This window comes from Brassica oleracea, chromosome C5, assembly GCF_000695525.1.
Source record: "Brassica oleracea var. oleracea cultivar TO1000 chromosome C5, BOL, whole genome shotgun sequence".
NCBI lineage: Eukaryota > Viridiplantae > Streptophyta > Magnoliopsida > Brassicales > Brassicaceae > Brassica > Brassica oleracea.
The window spans coordinates 41,111,492-41,130,897 of record NC_027752.1 but is presented as its reverse complement, the minus strand read 5'-3'; the positions used below and the strand labels follow the sequence as shown (position 1 = coordinate 41,130,897).

The window sequence follows — 19,406 nt, the reverse complement described above, 5'->3', positions numbered from 1 at the left end:
TTTTTTTAATAATATTCTTATTTATCTATTTGATCAAAAATTTTATAAATATCATTTATATTCATAATTTTGATGAAAATTACACTATATTAAGTTTATATATTCTATTTGAGTGTTTTATACAATTTTAAACATGAAAATGTATTAATGTTATACACAATTAAAGATTAATATGTTTTATAATATAGTAAACAGTTTAAAAATTCCGCCCCGCATAATTTCCTATTAATTCCCGATTTTTTCTTTAGTCGCTAGGCCCAATCCGACCGTCCGACTAGCGCCTAGCGCGTTTCCGAACAGGGGAATATAGAATCCATCATAGATATAGAAAAGGTCTTAGACAGTGAGAACGGCAGTGAACCTTGCCATGTTATTGGCTGGTTGATAGTGACTTGTTATTACTTATTACCCTCAAGAAGCAACGTTCAACAATAGTTGCAGTGATCTCGGCCCCAAAACTCAGGCAGCCAACACCTAAGGGCTAAGGGAGGTGTCGTGTCTTGGTCAGCTATTCCCAGAGATTTTGTTCCTTAGTGATTGTGGATCTAGGCATTGGGGGTGGTTTGATTTTGTCTCTTTTCTTCCGGCAACTGATAGAACTATTTGCAGAGGATGGCCTCTGGTCGTCATCCATAATATACGAGTTGTAATAATCTTATTGATCTACCCTAAATATCCCATCCCATTGTGATTATCTGGTGCATTGTTGTTGTTGTTGTTTCACTATGTGTGTTATGATTCGATTCTCTTTGAATAAGTGAAATGTAACTTCTTTTGTTTGATGGATTGTGTATTGATTGGTGTCACAATGTGTTTTTTTATAAAATAAATGTCTTTACCCAAATCGATGATTAATATTGTAATTTTAACTCATGCAAATATAAAGAAAATAGCATAAATAAATAAAAGTCGACATGCGCTCATTACATTTATTGACTTATATGAGCACAAATTTGATGAGAAGTAGTTAAATTAAGGTTCTCGCCATCAAAGATGATGACGATTCCAACAACTAGATTCTGTGTGAGGTCAATGAAATGAGGTACAAATACAATTTGTAGGCTAAAATTTAGACTTTTTTTCATCAAGAAGTTAATCTTTAAGGTAGATCGATGAGACATGCCATATTTTGATTAATAAATCAATGACCAAAGCAAGTTAAATAAATGACTGCTAAAGAAGGATCAAAATGTCAAATTTCTCATCAGTCGAGACGGACAAAAACCCTTGGTCTTGTGTTTTTTGTGTGAGAAAATATTTTTTTATTGGTGGTTTTTAGAACAAACATTTTGGGGACTAAAAACTATCTTAAAGCATGATTATCGGTGGTGGGAGTAGGGTTCTTACGCATGGGTTCCACCACTTTTTTGCAAAAACCGTGCTTCAATGTCGCCAAATAAGAAACGTTTCACAGGGGTTTGTTGTACTGTTTGCGGGTCTCACAGACACGTGGTGACCCGCGATTGGTTTATTTTTTATTTTTTTTTAAATCAGAAAACAAAAAAAACAAAAAAAAATTAAGAGCCCCGAAAACGTTTTTACCGTAGAAACACTTTCACATCAACCAAAACCTAAGACTCAAAGACGAGTCAAGTCCAGTTCACAATGGCAGTGGTGTATACAGTATACAGAATCGGATCTAGACATAGGCAAGTGAAACATTAACTTTTGCGCTCAAAAATTTTGGATATTTTAATATGCATAGTCCTTAAAGTATATAAAAGAAATTTATTAATATTTTTAAAAAATTGTTTCTAGTCCCCAAAAGCCGTTCCTATATGTGTAGTGTGCTTTTGCATAACATTTCTCTCACGCTTTTCGTAGTTTTTTCTAAAACTATTGAACATGTTTTTGTGAAAATATTAGATTTATTCTAGTGATATTCTTTTACATGTTTCTAATATACATTTTCACTCTTTAAATAAAAATTATAAAAGTTTTTTAAGAGCAGAAAAATCCATTTTTGAACATATTTAACCAGCTTTTTACTTAATCCATTAAATTTATAAAAGAAAAAGATTCCAACACAACTAACGTTATAACGTATATGTGAGAAGTGATGCACTTCATTAGAACAAAAAGTCAAAATCTACTCCTTTTCCACGTTCTTGTATATCTTTTTTTTTGTAACTGAAAAAAAGATATACAAAACGTGGAAAACGTGTATCTTCTTTTCACAGAAACTAGAACAACAAACAAAACAAGGAGAGAAATAAAACAACAAAAGAAATGTAAACACAAGAAATTAAGGGTGAGAAACAAGACACTGAGATGATGGGGTCACAGACCGACAATGGCATTATACATGCATCGTTCGTTGTACATTTGTAATAATTTAACAACGCATCCGTATTGAGGGTTTCTCTATATAGGACCACGATTAAGTGTTCTTCAACGTCGTTAAGCTATCAGCGAAAAAAAAAAACGATGATGAAATGCAAGTTGGGTTTCTTAATTGGTGTAATGTTCCTCTTGTCCATTGCACTAATTGACCCCAACGTTGGCCAACGTAACTTACTCATCTCGCACTCTAGTAAGTTAATTTCCATCACTCCTCTCTGTTTATTCTATGGTTATCTTGAGATTGTGTATGTGTGTGTGTATGTGATAGCAGAAGTCAGATCTATTTGTGGATGTACATGTCACGTGTATATGTGGGGAGTATGGTGTATTTAGTAAAGCTGATATTTGACTTTGATCGATAAAGTGATGATATAACTAAACTGGTAACATGTAGCTCTGTTGTTGTATATATGTATGATACTATGATGAGTATGATCCAATCGTTGATAGATCATATTTTTCTGAGCAACATATTCCTTCATTAAACTGAAAAGAGACTAAGATGAGTTGGCTAGATGCATGTCATTAGTAATTGATTCATCGTTGATAGATCATATATTCTTTTAAATTTTCAATAAATTCATTATTATTTTTCGAACTTTAATAAATTCATTTTTTGAACAATAGAGAAACCCTAACTTAAGAAATGCATGTCATTAGTAATTGATTCATGGTTTATCAAACTAAAAAACAGGAAACGGGGTTGGAAATATACATATCAACAAAGGAATGAAGATCGGCTCTAACGGCAGTATTTCTATACGTGATAAAGGTCCTCATCTCTAATAACGAGTTGTGATGATCTTATCGATCTTGATAAGTTGTTGTTTCATCGTGTGTGATGTGATACTTTTTAAATAAAATGAAATGGACTCTCTTGTTTGATACTTAACTGCCTATTAAAATTGTGTACTTAGAGGTACGTACTAGCTACAATGTTTTTCTTTACTCTAAATTATTATTAACATTGTAATTCTCAACCCATTCAAATATAGGGAAAATGAACAAAATAAAACTTACTATATGCATTGACTTATAAGTATCACCAGCTTGGTGAGAACGATTCTTTCGATTAATCTCTTCCCAGCAGGCTATAACACTAACTATTTATAAAGTATTATTTGTTATTTATACTTGGGAAGAACAATTACATTCTCGCTGGTTATTTAAACAATTACTGTGTGAGAGAACCAATAGAGTATTTAAAGAGAAAGGGGCAAAAAAAAAAAGGATTATCAAGTTTATTCTAATAGCTTCGGTTATTCATGCAGCGCATCATCCAATTCGAACATCATTCCATTTTCCAATGTAACCCAGAAAAGACGCCATTTACACAGATAGAAAAGCATTTCAAGAAACAACCCAAAGGATCAATATCTAACTACAGGTTAACTTCTTTTTTTGTCACAAAGGACTACAGGTTAACTTAAAATTGATGCTATGGCAGAAACAAACAATGTACTGGTATAATATACGTCGGCCCGTCAGATCAAACTAGTTTTTTTAATCAGACTTGTCATACCGTGACAGGAACACTAATTAAATTAAGTTTCTTGAATCTTGTCATTAACTTGTTTGCAACCCGAGAGATCTACATCATTAATCTTCTTAGGGTAGACATCTTATACTGAAACTAGTTATGGTTCACAAGTAACTTTGGACAGTGAAAGAAGCAAGAAACTACGAAGACAGAACCTCAGATGCTAACAGATATCAAATAGAGTCATGTCTGAACCCAAACAAGAAACAGGAGAATAGAAAAAGGGGGAAAATAAACAAAAATCTGCCTATCAATCCAACAGAAATGGAAACAACTCCCACCCTGCTATTATATCTTCTTTCTCTTACTTTTCCCACAATTTAGTAGGTCCTATAAGCATTTTACAAGGCAGGAGGATCAACAGAACATGAAAAAAAGAAAAGAAAAAACTGTAAAGACAAGGTAAAAAGAGAACACGAAAAGAGTGAAGAAACAATAAAACTGGGACATTTAACTTCTAAGGGCATAGAAACAGAATCTCGGTCTCAGGTACTAAGGCTCTTCCTTCCATGCTTCAAAGCTCACGGCACTTCTCCAGAGAAACTGTAAACGGGACTGTTCATATCTTCTTCTCTCTTGTTGCGTTTAATGCACAAGCCGTGAGCTACATCGCCTAATCTAGCAACCATTTGCCACCACACCGACTGGTTTTGCAACAGACCCATTCTCATCAGCCTTGACATCACTGGTAGCTGGAGGAGATTCCTTATTAGCCGAATCAGCAGTTGCGGAGTCCTTTTTCTCATCTGTTGTAGTCTTCTCCTCACTTACCTGTTAAATAAAGTTCATTTAGATGTTAGATGAACACTCGAGTTGTACACTATGACTACGAAAGAGTTCTAGAACTGTTATCATGTATGTTCTTACATGTTTCTGGGTTTGCTGTTGCTTAGCCTTCTTCTCCAAGATAGTCTTTTGCCTAACCTCATAGAAGGAAAAGTCATCCAAAATGCAAGTCTTGCTTGTATGCTCCTTGAAAATTTTCACTATCTTCAAACCTTGCTCCAACTTGACCTGTAACATGATCCCACAAAAGAAACTTCAACACACGAAAACAAAATAGAGGACAAAACTTAAAAGAGATGTAAAAGCTTCAAAGATCTGTTACCTCTTGTGTGTCTCTACTGTTGGTGACGGGCTTGTTCTCATTGTTCTCAAGGGTAATGTGCTTCAGCAAGCTGTTTGGAACGTCCTTCACAATATGCCACTTAAGAGGGAAAGAGCCCGTCCACTTGTCTTGCTGCCAGTACTCCACATTTGTGTTGAAATCAACTGGCCCTGTCATTTCAGCAAGCCCAACAAATTGTCCACTTGCATTGACCTGGAAGAGAAAAACAAGAGATGAATATTAATTAGCTCCATATCTTCAAACAAAGTAGAAAAGAACTGCATGATTGATTACAGGATTATAGAACATACCGAGAAAAAGAGAAAGATAGGACAGCCGCCAGGTTTCTGCTGAGCTTCCTGGTACGCTGCAGCAAGTTTCTTGTTTCCGTTTGGTGTGCTGGCCCAAACATTATATTTGATGCTCTTGTGCACATCATCTTCACTGTAGGACTTGATGACGAAGAACATAGCATTCTCATAATCCACTGGGAAATCTTCTTTGTTGTACTGTTCCCTGTCAGGAACAATGCAAGTGTTCTCTGTCTCCACAGCCTCAACTACATTTGACTCGCCAGTCTGCTCCTTCACCTCTAAGCTATCTTCTGAATTTTCCTTCTGGTTCTTTGCGCCCTTCGCTCTAGGTCCCCTGTTAAGTTCATTCAACCCATCTGCGTTGTTCTCATTTCCATAGAAGGAATTGTTACCCCTTCCCCAGTTTCTGTATCTGTTGTCTGTTGTGCTCACCCATCCTCTTCCATTTGTTCTTGAATCATACCCAGAAGAACCATAACCCGTACCAGATCTCCCTGAGCTTCCATAGCTACCATATACCTTGTTCTGATACACCCTGTTGTAGTATCCCTGACCTGTACCGTAGCCTGTCATTGAGGCAGGCTGGTGCAAAAGAAAACATTAATTAAGACCATATTTTACGCCAATAAAACAAACCATGGTGTTCGTCAATAGAATATATAGAAAAATGTCATACCGTGTAATGGGAATTTGAGCGGTAATTTTGATTCCTCGATGATGGTACAGTGGTCGACTTAGAATAGGAGGATGCAACTCCACTACCAGATCTCTGCACATCTGAATACTTAGAGCCGTCGTAACATGGCACAGGAGCATAAAACCCATCATAACCATATCCACCAGCAAAACCTCCTCCCGGAGCACCAGTTCCATACAAATTGCTTGCGGTGTTATGTGTAGTCTGGTTATTTGGTTTCCCTGTAACTGTTCCGTTGCTTCCTTTACCAGCAGCAGATGCAACATTCTTGGTTTCCGCTGTCTTCACACCACCAGCTTTGTTTGCAGAGAGATCTCCCTGGGTAGCGGTAGTAACAGACGAAGCAAAAGCTCCAGTGGGGAAAAAGGCAGGATACTGGTACTGCTGCTGAGCAGCATACAACTGCCCATCTCCGCCAACCTGTGGACCAGGGCTTGTCGCTGGCGAGTAAGGATAAGCTGCATACCCATAACTCTGAGGATACACAATAGAGCCATTCTCTCCATAAATTCCCTGGAAAGAGCCATTCAAAGCTGTTAAGCAGAGCAGATGCGAAGAAGATGAAAAGACACAATGGACCTAGTAAGCACACACTTACAGAGCTCATGTCAACACCTTCAGGATTCTGGTAACCAGTGTATTCGCTCCAGTCTCCATTTCCATATCCTGAAAGTTAATAAAAAGATAAAACTTGTTAAACATGGGTAAAAAAACTTGTGAAAAGTAATGTTACTAGATCGTAGGAGTTGAGAACAAAGGTACCTCCATAATAAAAGTGCGGGTACGCATTGGGAACATAGCAAACAGAAGGGTCAACGGCATCAGTGGGAAGCAATGGAGTCAAAGAACGGTCATAGGTAGGAACTTGACCATGTGAATCCACACCTCCATACTGGTAAACAGCAGTCTGCACAAAGAACAAGGCTTGTTAAAAAGAAAAAGAAAAATGAAACTGTAAAGGTGGAGAATAATAATAATAAAACCAAACAATAAAGCTTCTTCACACCTTCTTGTTAGGCTCAGGGATCTCGGAAGCTTTGGTTTGTGAGTCCAAAGTGAGGTTCTGCAACATATCAGCAGATTCTAGAAACATCAAGGCGAGTCAAGGAAACAAAGACACCTTTCATATGAATCAACCATTAGAACAGTGTAAAAGGAAGCATCTTTTCGAAAATCAATCAATTCGTTTAATTCACCAGCCACATAAGATAATCGACTCACATCAATCAATTACTCCCACAGTGATGCTAACAAAACCCCAAATCTAAATCTACTTAAATCGAAAATCGAATCACATCAATTTAAACAGAGAACGAAGCTAGAATCGAAGATCCAATAACGATAAACAAGAGAAAACAACAGATCGAGAGAAACGTAGAGAAAGGATACGATCAGCAACGGTAGCCATGATAATCAGATTCGAGAAACAAAAGGTTTGATTGATAGATCCTTCTCGGATAAGGGGGGGATGCGGCCAAAAGAGAAGATAGAAACCCTAAACAGAATCAGGGGATCGAATCTAGGGTTTAAGAGATTAGAAGGAGGAGAAGTTGGCCGCAGCCGCCAAGAGGCAAAGGAGAGAAGGGAAGGGTTTTTCTTCGGGGAAGAGGCAAGAAAAAAGGGTTTTGTTTCTTTGCCTTCCACTGATTCAAATAGATCCCATCCCCACGCACGATTATCTTCTTTTCTTTTTTTTTATTTCTTCCACTTTAAGATATTACCTCTTTTGTTTATAAAGACCCCTTGGACTTGACGTTTTTTTTGGTAATTACCACCAAGTTTCACACTTTGGTAATCTTTTAAATCGATACAAATCTTTAATATGTTCAAATCTATAATATATTTGCCTTAAAACTGCTTGAAATACATTGAATATAGAGTAATAATTGGGTAAAAGTCAAAAGTCATATTCTTTCATTAATCTTCCATTTAATTATCAAAACTACTATATCAAAACTATACTAAAAGCAAGATATAAAACTTTCTGAGGGGGTCCATGTCGGCAAAAAAATTAACCAATTAGATGCCTCTATTTTGCCACGTTACATTCTCTTTATCGACATGGGCCAAATGTTTTGGCCTTCTAAAATTTGGTTGTGGCCCATTTGAGAATCATGTTACACTTTCCGACAAAACCCACGCTTTCCTTTTTCTGTCAATAGTCTCTTACGATTCCTCTCCGTAACCATTGTTCCATTCTCTCCAAATCTCCGTTACGTTGCAGTAACTATCCACTCTAAAATCATTGATTCTGCTTTTTACACCTTCTTACAAGATGTATCCTTTCACCTCCTTTTGTTTTCCTCCTGTATGATCTATTTCTCGATTCTTATTATATACCGTAATCTACGATTTCTTCAGTCGGAGATCAAGCTATGTCCATGAGATCTGCTAAGTCCTTCGGAAAGTCTTATGTCGCTGTGTATTTCACCAACATCTCCGCGGGTACAGTGGAATCAGAACTAGGCTTCCGGTTAATCCGTTTCTGGGAGACGATAAGCACAACTAAAGGTGGTTTGCTTATTGGCTTGGAGCTTCTCCTTACAGGCAAGCAGGTATCAGATTCTTTACTTCTTCTTCTATTGATCCAAATCGATCTAGGTCACCACTTCTTGATTTCTTGATTATTTCTTAATCTTCTTCGCAGAAATGGCTACGCACAACTCGAAATATACCGCATCACTATTTTTCTCCCATTCTTAGTGGTTTGTAAATTTGTTGTTTCATCGCTCCAATGTCACAAAGAAACTATTCGAATTTACATTTCTTGCCACTACTCACAGGTTTCGCAGCTGCGGTTTGGACATAGCTGCAACAATTATCTTCTTTTAAAAAAAAACAGCTGTGATCAAGTCCAGGCATCCATTCCAGATGATTATTAACAAAAAAAAATTGTTTGAGCTGGAATCTGAACTTCGTGTCATGGAAAGCCTCTGGCAGCTGAAACTGGGATAATTCTGTATTCTTTTATCTTTAACTTGGATGGGGGCAACCACAGGTATTATTTTGTTGTTCAAAGAGTTGAATCCAAACAGCCTTTGGGAGAAGAAGCAAAAATTTACCTGAGAAAAGTTATACAACAGCTTTCTGTGTAGGTTTTTTTCTTAAATATGGTGGCTAAAAAATCCCTCAGGGACCTACACAACTTGCTCTGGATACCGTGCAGTTACTGAAGAGGTTCTACCACTGCCCACAGTGGCTCTAGAAGAGCCGGTTGACTGGCTGGCTAACGTTTGGAACCTTAAAGCTTCACAAAAGATAAAGATCTTCATCTGGAACTCCCTACATGGTGCCCTGCCAGTAGGAGAACAATTCGCTATTAGACAAATTCCACTCTCCAACCAATGCCCACGATGCAGAGGTGAAGAATCAATAACTCATGCACTGTTTACCTGCTCATACGCTACAAGGGTGTGGAACCTAGCTCCTTTAGCAGGACCTTTTCATGCTAATCTAGTGGAGAGCACACTCTCAGGACTAGACAGATCAAGGAGGATACCATCTCTGCCTCCAGTGGGTCTAGATGCAGGAACGCTCTCAGCCTGAATTGTATGGTCTATCTGGCTCTCTAGAAATCAATTCCTCTTCCAACACAAAGACTTTACTCCAGAAGAAACCATACTCAAAGCTATGACATAAGCCAGGGAGTGGACACTCGCCCAGAACCATTCCAACACCGCTTCGCCTCCAGCACGGATGATCAATCTCGAACCAAATCCAAATCGACCGAACTATCTCGCGATCTACAAGGACGCTGCCTGGAATCCCTCAACGGGCTGTGCAGGTTTTGGTTGGATTATTGATGATCCGATCACACCATCCCAACATTCAGCGACCGAGACATTTGTCTCATCGCCCCTAATGGCGGAAGCTTTGGCTCTTCGACAAGCCACAATCTTCGCCCTCAACCATGGAATCGGATCCGCCGTGATACACTCAGACTCTCAATCTTTAATCAAGATGATCAGGAGCAACTCTTTTGTTTTGGAGATCTACGGAATTCTCCATGATATCTTCTCGCTCTCTAATGCTTTCAGTTTCATTGAATTTATGTTTATCCCTAGAGCTGCCAATGATAGGGCAGACTCTGTAGCCAAACTGGCATTGTATGCTCTGAACCAATTTTAGTTTAATCAATTTGCGGTTTGCACAAAAAAAAGTGTAAAAAAAGGAGACCAGTGGCTCATACATATCTAACACCTACATATACATATTATGTTATTTAATGTTTTGTACATATTTAAATAAAAAGTTTTACTAACTAATTATTAGAGTCTTGTAAGTATTTTAAGATATATGAAGATTAATATATAATAATTTAAACCAGTTATACAATACTTTAGACATGATACGTGATTTTCATTCAAAAAGCATATGTCTGCTTTGTTTATATAGATGAGTGTGATGTATTTTAGGGGTAGTGGATTTTGGTTTGGGGTGTGGGTCTTAATCTCTGCTTTAAATTATTTAGGCAAAATATTCTTATAGCTTTTTTTTTTAGCAATGAACAGCAAATCTAAATAGTTCTAAAAAGTACATATGCTTGATTAATCAAAAACAACATAATTCCAATATGATATCAAATGTTAAAGTATTTGAATGAAAACTTTAACAAAGACATCTACTAATAATAACCAATAAATACTAAGTTGTAATATCAATTTATAAATCCATCTCGGTACAATAATTTACTATTTTATCATAATAACATAAATAAAATGCATTAAGAAGATTATCACTTTAAAAACTTAATTTATGTCGGAGAAAGATTGGTAGAAATGGTAAACAATTATTAAAGGAAAAACATCAAAAATATTTTTTTTTAAAATATGCCAAAAATCTCAAATTACAAAGACGTCATTTTAATCATTAAATTTTTAGTCAAACATGATTTTTTGGTTTAGGTTTAAAAAGTGAATATTAAAATGCCATACCTAAATTTAAAATTGTATATGTTTTAACAAAATAATTTATCAAATATAAATTACATATGATTTTGGTAATATGTAATATTGTATATCAATGATTTGAAGGCTATAAATGAAAAGTACAAAAATCAATTTAAAATCCTATATTTGTGTTTAGCCTTTTTTATGATACATATCTTATATTGGGTAGTGTTTTAAAAAGAAAAATTCAAAGTAAATTCATATATAACTTTAAATATGTAAGTATGTAATTTAAAACTATTTTGTAAATGATTTTATTTATAAAGAATTGTGTTCTCTGTAAATGTTTTGTGACAATTGTTAGTTTTATGTTTATGTCTGAATTTTTATACTTTCTTATATTAAGTTATATATAAACTTACTTTCAATTATTTTGAATTTTTGACAGCATTATGTGTTGTAAATATAATTGATTACTTTTTGAGAAATTCCTTGAAATAACTAAGTTGAATACTACTTTTTAAAAAATACACTTAATCAAAATATTATAACATTTGGGTTTAGGGTGTAGTGGTTTTTGTGTAAGGTTTAGTATTTAGGAGGTAGGTTCAGCTATTGGCTTCGCGTTATCATCGGAGTAGAGTCATGCAAGGCCATGCTGGAGCTAATCTGGTGAGCTATTAGGTTTTATCACTGTCCATTTTAAAATTCTCTTAGTGTCCTGTTTTAGAATTTCTTTGTGTATAACTTCTGTATGTAAACGATTTTACAGGGACAAGAGCAATAGATGAAATGTATGTTGATAGCAGCCACAGCCGCAGACTATTTATCAAAACTTCAATAGTATGCGTTAGTTTTAACAAGGCCTTCTCTATAACCGGATTCTTATCAATGGAAACAATGATAGCTCTTTCAATAGGTAAGGGAGTGTTCAAGTTCGTGGAATGTGAAGTTTTTTTACAATAGTAATTGGTTTTGCTGTTTGTGTTAGATTTTTGATGTAGTTATGTGTGGCTTGAGTTGTTTTCTGTGTGTTTGAGTTTGCGTTTGGCAGTATGTTTGTGTTCTATTTATTTTATGTGTGTTTAAATAGCTTTGATAATGTTGCGTCTTAGATTCTGCTTTTGGATGGTGACAAGATACAAAACAGAAATAGTTGGCAGGCTCAACCTGCTGATCAAGCCAGAGGACTGGCTTATCCAGTTTGAGGTAAGAGAAAGCAGAGAGAGGTACATCGCCTTAAACATTGTATCATTGTATGCTTTTGGGTAGCAAATAGTTTCTGGAGATTTTACTCTTTGAAGCTGAAAGACAGCGCTCTTGAAGCCAAAGAACCTTATCAGTTGAGTCAGTAAAAACAGAACGTAAATACAGAGGAATAAGATATAGAAGGCTAAACCAATCGTCCTTAGGGATGTTCAAGATATTCTTAAAAGAATTTTGAGAAAAATCTCTTTATCATTGATATTATAGGCTGATCAGCAACTTTTCTGTCCTCCTGTAAATTACAAGTATAGTTAACACTTACGGATTGTGGTCCTTGGCGACATTTTGGTTGTTCATAATTGTGATCATGAGGCATAGACTAATGTTCACACATCAATTAAGAAATCAGCTCAATTATGGAAATATGAGTAAATACAGTGATAAAGAGTTACCTTTACATATTGTAGGAAGAAATTGTATTGGCTTTCCCACTGCCATAAAAGTTGCCATGTGTTTTGACATATCTGTGTGACCATCTCTATACAAGGTTAAACGAATGTTACAGTAATGATACATTTAATTACAGATAGTGGTGTGAGTTCTTAATGGCATTGAAGACTAATGAAAGCCAAAGTAGTAAACCAATGTTGAAAGCCAAAGTAGTAAACCAATGTTGAAAGCCAAAACAATGTCGGCACGAAAAAGGAAATAAACCACACATCACAATACAAGAAAACAAATATCCCTTTTTGGGCAAGAGAGGAAGTTCGCCTTAATTTTGTGGCATGCTACTTGGCTAGAGAATAGTCTTTCTTTTGTTATTTGTAGCTTAATGATCATATATTCATCTCTCGAAGGCAAAGAACCTTTATTAGTAAGTAGGCAACAAACAAAGTGTAAACATAGAATCTTTTTTTTTTTTTTTGTCAGCAAACATAGAATCTTTAGATCTTCTAATATGACAGATCGAAAAATATTTAAGTTAAAAAAAAAATTAAGCTACTCATACTCGAGTAGTTTTGTTGTGTCACTCAAAACCCTTATTAAAATATAAGTTATTAGTGTGTTTTTTAATTGTAACGAACACTTTCTATTTCCCATTCATATTTTAACTTACTAATCTCTTCTTACAAAGTGATTCACATATTAAACCAAAGTTGTGATCCATTAGAAAAGAGAGAGAAATGTATAAAGAGTGACTATGTGTTGTTTAAAAAAAAAAGAGTGACTACGTATTGAATTGTTTTATTGAAACTATGAGGTGTGTGTGCGTACGTTTGGATTAGTAGTGATTAATAACATATTTTCATGAGAATCCCAATACGCCAGATAAATAGATAAATGAGAATTTGAATTATAACTACAGTTTTGTTAACATTTTATTCATTTTCACCTTCATTGTTCCATATATATTTTTGATATTAAAAGAACAACAATTTTAGTTTAATTTTCAATCATTTAAAATTCAATGGACAGTTTGTATTTGTATTTTATATATTAAAGAACAACAATTTTAGTTTAATATTTTTATAAATTCATAATGTATATGTATTTTATATATTAAATGTAAATATATTTGTCTGAAACCCGGGCGTAGCCCCGGGAAAATCTCTAGTGCATTACTAAAGTAAGAAAATTAAACAAGATATAATAATTATGATAGAAAATTCAAAACAGATATACTATATATAGATCTGAGTAATTGAGTCAAGATTTCTAATATATCTTTTTAATTAACTAAATATAATTGTATCTCGTGATTACTTTTCTAAATATTAGAAGTTTTAAAATTTTATTGTTCTTAGTTTGTTAATAAACATATTTATATAGTATAGTGTCATACTGATAAATGCATATTCATTATTTGTTTACATTCTTTTATGCTATCTTTTAAACTAATTAGTTTTAGGTGTTATTTATATATAATATTAGAAATGTTGACTAACATATAGACATACCTCTACATACCTCTTTATATTTTTATTTTATCTATATCATAAATATTCTTCTCTAAATATCTTTATTTTCTATAACTCGTTAACTCATTTGAGATCATTTTAATTTCATAAAATCTATAACTTTATTTGTGAACCATATTAAAAATCTAAGAGAATTCATCATGTAATTTGCTTAAATGACCTTTTTGTATATTACACTCATATTATGTTTGTTTTAGTATACCATATTTGATTATTTTTTATGAAAGTTGTAATGTAACTGACTAAAAGAATTTGTGTCAAAACATAAGTAACTAATAGATTAAAAATTTTGTTTTTAATATCAAAATAAATTCGTTATTTTTTATTGATAAAAAATAATTTGAAACTCACATATAAACTTTTTTTTAAGAATAGTATGTGTTTTACACAAGAGGCTTACTCCTCCCTGTCACTTTTTTTTTGGTAAATTCGTGGAAAATCAAAGAATGAGGTGACTCGATATAAAGAATAAGCCATAAGTAGTAAACAATGACACGAAATATTTTAGATATTTTCATAAAAATATAAGTCATGCAATTGCACTATATTTTAGTAAATTTTAATTTTATTACTAATATTAAACTAAATTATTAATATAAACTTACGTGCAGTGCGAAGTAAAAATTTAGTATTATGTGTTTAAAATAGATTCTCAAAACAAGATGTATCTACAAATTGTAAAAACAAAAGGGAAATTCAATATCTGGTGTAAGCTAAGATTGACATTGACAATATGAAAAATTAGTTACTTTAATGAATAGAAGATAGTTGTTTTGATGACTAAACATATAATACACCTAAGTTAACAAAAATCAATTGATATATTTACTTAATTAAGAAATTAACAATGTGACTTTCTAACAAATTAAATTCCCCAAACAGGTAAAACTACTTCTACTATAAGAATCATCTTGACCAATCCATATTCTCACAAAATCTCTCGTTTCACACTACAATAAACAGACAAAAAAATGATACAATTCAAATTTTGTGTTGTGATAGTACTTACATTATGGCAGTTCAAGCGTCAAAGAAAATTTTCCGTGCTTTCATTATTGTAAATTTACTTAGAATTCTTTTTTCAGCACAAGTATCTGATTCTATCAAGATGAAGGCATGTATGAAAAATTGTATCATAAATCAATGCATGAGAGGATCAGAAAAAGCGACTCCAGCCAAATGTTACACACCTTGCAAGATAATGTGTGATCCATAGAAGGCTGGAAAGGACATTGCTGATCCAAACATTTATCATAATCCCGTAGTGAGATTCTGCATAGATTTTGGCTAGATATTCAGTAGTTGCAACAAAGCTTGAAAACAATTTTTTTTTTCACTGCATAAGTTTTCTATCTTTATTTTATATTTTTGGTCAGTTAATATTTATTCTATCTCCTTTTCTGTACAAAAAAATATTACAGTATAACTTAACAAAGATATCCCAAATCCATGTGTGCTTATAGTTTTTGACCTAGTTCTTACATTTTTCAAAGTGTATCATATCCCTTTTATATACAGTAATAAGTATTTTTGATAATTTTTTTGCTTTTATATAAATGATAATATTACGATATATTTTTAATGTAATATTTTTATTTTTTATATACTAAATTTACTTATTTTTTTATACTTTATATTTACTTATTCTAATATAACAATAAATGTTTAATATAATATTTATATTTCTTATATTGTGTAATTGTATATTTACTAATTCTAATTTTCTTGCTTTTATACCGAATGATAATATTATGATAGATTTTTAATGTAATATTTTTGTTTCTTAGATTGTATATTTACTTATTATTTATTTTTTCTTATTGTATATTTATATATTATTGTTTAATGTAATATTTCTATTTTTTATATTGTATATTTACTTATTATTATTTTTCATATTGTATATTTACTTATTATTTTATTTTATTTTTAATAACAATGCTACATATTATCTATCGGAAGAAGTATTTTTCGCAGATATGGATGTTTTATGAAGTTCAAGGTCTCTTTTATTAGTATAGACTAGATTCTTTCTCCGCGCTACGCGCAGATAATATATTTAAATTTGCTATATTTATCATTTTATTTCTATGTGAATTTTTGTACATTAAATTATATATAACTAATTTTTAAATTTGATTTTTTATATATTTTTAGTTTGAAGTAAGTATTTCTATTATATGTGACACAATTAACTAATAAAATACGAAGAATCAAGTCCGAAATTTTAGAGTTATGTAAAAAAAATATAATTATGTATAGAACATAAATTATCTTAGTTTAAAAGATCGGAATCTCATCTCGAATAAATTCACGAAAAAAGTACTCTAATAACCTACTTAAAATATAAAACCCCATTTTCAAAAACAAAAGCGTACTTAATAATATTTTTTTACGCGTAATAGTTGAAAACTGACAATTGAATATCGATCTAGAATATTATTTTAATATATCTAATGGTGAAATATTAATTGTAATAAACAAATTTTAAATTTTGTAATATTACATAAATTAGGATTCTTTAAAATCTAAAATCTATTTTATTAACATAATATATTTTTATTCATTTATTATTTTGACGTTACAAAATATTGCTTTAGTTTTATTTGTATATTAATTTTTTAATAATTTAGTTTTTTAAAGTAATTTTAAAATTATGAAGAATATAATATATTTAAAATTATTAATTTAAATATATCCAAATATGATGTCTCATTTTTATGTGTGTTTGTGTTGAGCATATCTAATTTGTACTTTGTATATTTAATAACACCTTGTTGCGTGCCGTTCTACGGTTTTAATAAATGTGTTGTCATTTCATTTTTATTACTACTAACATGATTTTTTAGTGATCAGTGATAATGTATTTTTAACGTTATGTGTTATATTTTATCGTATATTTTCTAACTCTTCATGCTGGCACTTTTTTAGAATCATTTTAATTAGATAATAGGTTTAAAGATGTAAATAAAACTGTGTATGTTGTAAATTTAGAATTTTTAGTGTAACTGATCACTATCAATTATGGAAATTATATTATGATTTTATTTTACTAAATCTTTCTTTCTGTGTATATTTTTTGTTTTATTTTGTATTTTTACAATTTTATTGTCTTATTCTTTAATTGCAGAGAATTTCTATTTCCAATTTTTGTTTCATATACTTTAAAAGTCTTCAGTTGATTTTTATTTATTTTTTTTCTCCAATTACAATGTACAGTTCGACCGTTTCTTTTTTTGGGATTAAACTACTAATATCATCAGATAAAAAACCTTAAACTCCAAGAATGGAGCGAGTATTTGTGCTAGAGAAAACTGATTTAGCCACTAATATAGTGAGATATTATAATATTAGAAGGTGTGAAAACTCTTCTCTGTTGCCCTACGCTAGATATAATTAAGTTGTTGTCAATTGATTCTATATTTGTGTTAACTGGAAATACATCTTTATGTCTTCCTTACATCATCCTTAATTGGTTTACGGTTCGACCATTTCTAATATACTGAGAATAACATAATATTAGATGTTGATTATCAATTTCCAATTAAGAATGCACAGAACGAGAGAAATTCAAGGTGAAACAACTTTACAATTTTGTCTTCATATCTATATAGAGTTAGTTTATGGATTACTCTATCTGTATCAAAATATAATCAATTTTAATTAAAATCTTTCATATTTAAAAGTTATTACTTTAGAAAACTGTCATTTAATATATAAATTTAATCATTTACACAATAATTTACATAATTTATTTGGCCACACAATATCCAATAAATATAAAGTTACATTGAAATATAAAAACAATTTTTATAGTGAAAAAATACTTGTAAACCATTATATTATAAAACAAAGAGAATATTCAAATTATATTAAAACATTAGAATAGTAAGAATCAGAAAAGCTGAAATCTCAACGTCGAACATTTACGTCGGCCATACCTTAGACCATCTCCAATGTATTCCTCTATTTTTTCTCTAAAATAGAGGAATTTCATAATAGAGAAAAATTTGTCTCCAATGTATTTTTCTATTTTCTCTCATAAAAAAGAATATTCTTGATATATTCTTTTCTAAGTTTACAAATAATATTTTTTATTTGTGAAAGTTGAAAACCAGCCCAATTTATTTTAGTATTTTATAAAATTATGATATTATTTACACTAAATATTTTTTTACAAACTATTATGTAAATAAAAAAATATAATTATATTTATATAAATAATATATTTCACTAAAAAAATATTTTCAGTTATAATTGTTTAAGTAAAAAGTTAAATAATCATTTTGTGAAAACAAATAGAGCAGGTGACATGGTAAAAATATAATTTTTCATTGGTCGATTATTTTCGCCTACGTGGACATTCTATCTGAGGCTTATATCATCCAGTTTTAACTAAAATCTGTAATATTTAAAAGTTATTACTTTAGAAAACTGTCATTTAATGTACAAATTTAATCAATTACACAGTAATTTACATAATTTAATTGGCCACACAATCTATATTATAATAGTTGAGTTTTTTCTCACTCCTTAGCGCGCCACGTCAGCGTTTTGTGGACTCCATTTTTAAAAAGTGTGAAAAAGTGTCAAGGCCATGGTTCGAACACGGGTTATTGAGATATAAACACCAACATTTATACCACTAAGCTAAATGATACTTTGTACATTGATGGCCGAAACCTAATATATATTTCTGAAGGTCGGAAGCCATTGGTTCTTCGGCTTCCTCAGAGGGACGGACCTACAAGTGTATTATGAGTTTCATTTTTAAATGAGATTCACGTTAAATGAAAAAATCTCAAGTTTGCAACAATTATAGTTTTCCCATATTGTAAACTGTTGTCGTTTAACATGAGTTTGAGTTCTTTTCATCATTGTCTCAAACAAGTTTGAGTTACAGAGTTGTGCCGTGTGTCCGGTTGTAATCTATTTTTTCACCGGTGAACTCTTCATGTCCCCATCTTAAATCGCTTGATCATAAATGTTCCTGATTTGTAGCCCCTCTGTAAGCCCTATATATATATGATTCTCATCTTTGATGAACTCAATCTGCATCTCCACAAAACTCATTGATTCCTCTTAGCTTTAACCATCTTCTAGAAAATGTTTCTCTATGCCTCTCCAGTTCCTCAAACCAGCGTCCCAACGTCTGTCACTCAACCTTTGAGTCTCTCTGTCTTGGTCGTAGTAGTCAGAGCATAGCCTCTGGCTTCCTCCCTGAATTTCAAGAAAGACAGGAAGTTTGTGGGAATCACGGTTCTCTTCCTTAATGAAAATGTAAGTTAATTTTCGATCTATCACACTTATTTAACATAATTGTTTTAATT

The 19,406-nt window shown here is 32.2% G+C and overlaps 1 protein-coding gene across 1 annotated transcript; it reads right to left on the bottom strand.

Moving 5' to 3' along the window:
* Nucleotides 1-4,098: 4,098 nt before the first annotated feature.
* LOC106294982 lies at nucleotides 4,099-7,652 on the bottom strand. Its single transcript, XM_013730714.1, has 9 exons — nucleotides 7,392-7,652; nucleotides 7,009-7,085; nucleotides 6,765-6,909; nucleotides 6,601-6,668; nucleotides 5,982-6,515; nucleotides 5,303-5,887; nucleotides 4,992-5,204; nucleotides 4,751-4,897; nucleotides 4,099-4,654 (listed from the first exon to the last, which is right to left on the bottom strand). The coding sequence occupies exons 1-9, from the start codon at nucleotides 7,408-7,410 to the stop codon at nucleotides 4,502-4,504; spliced, it is 1,941 nt and encodes a 646-aa protein (XP_013586168.1). The 5' UTR covers nucleotides 7,411-7,652; the 3' UTR covers nucleotides 4,099-4,501.
* Between the last annotated feature and the right edge of the window lie 11,754 nt (nucleotides 7,653-19,406).

What these genes read in the sequence shown, in the direction of transcription:
- LOC106294982 (XM_013730714.1), bottom strand. An exon ending in GCTCAAATTCCCATTACACG is followed by an intron (nt 5,888 to 5,981) that starts GTATGACATTTT and finishes CTTTTGCACCAG; the next exon opens with CCTGCCTCAATGACAGGCTA. An exon ending in AACAGCAAACCCAGAAACAT is followed by an intron (nt 4,655 to 4,750) that starts GTAAGAACATAC and finishes TTTATTTAACAG; the next exon opens with GTAAGTGAGGAGAAGACTAC.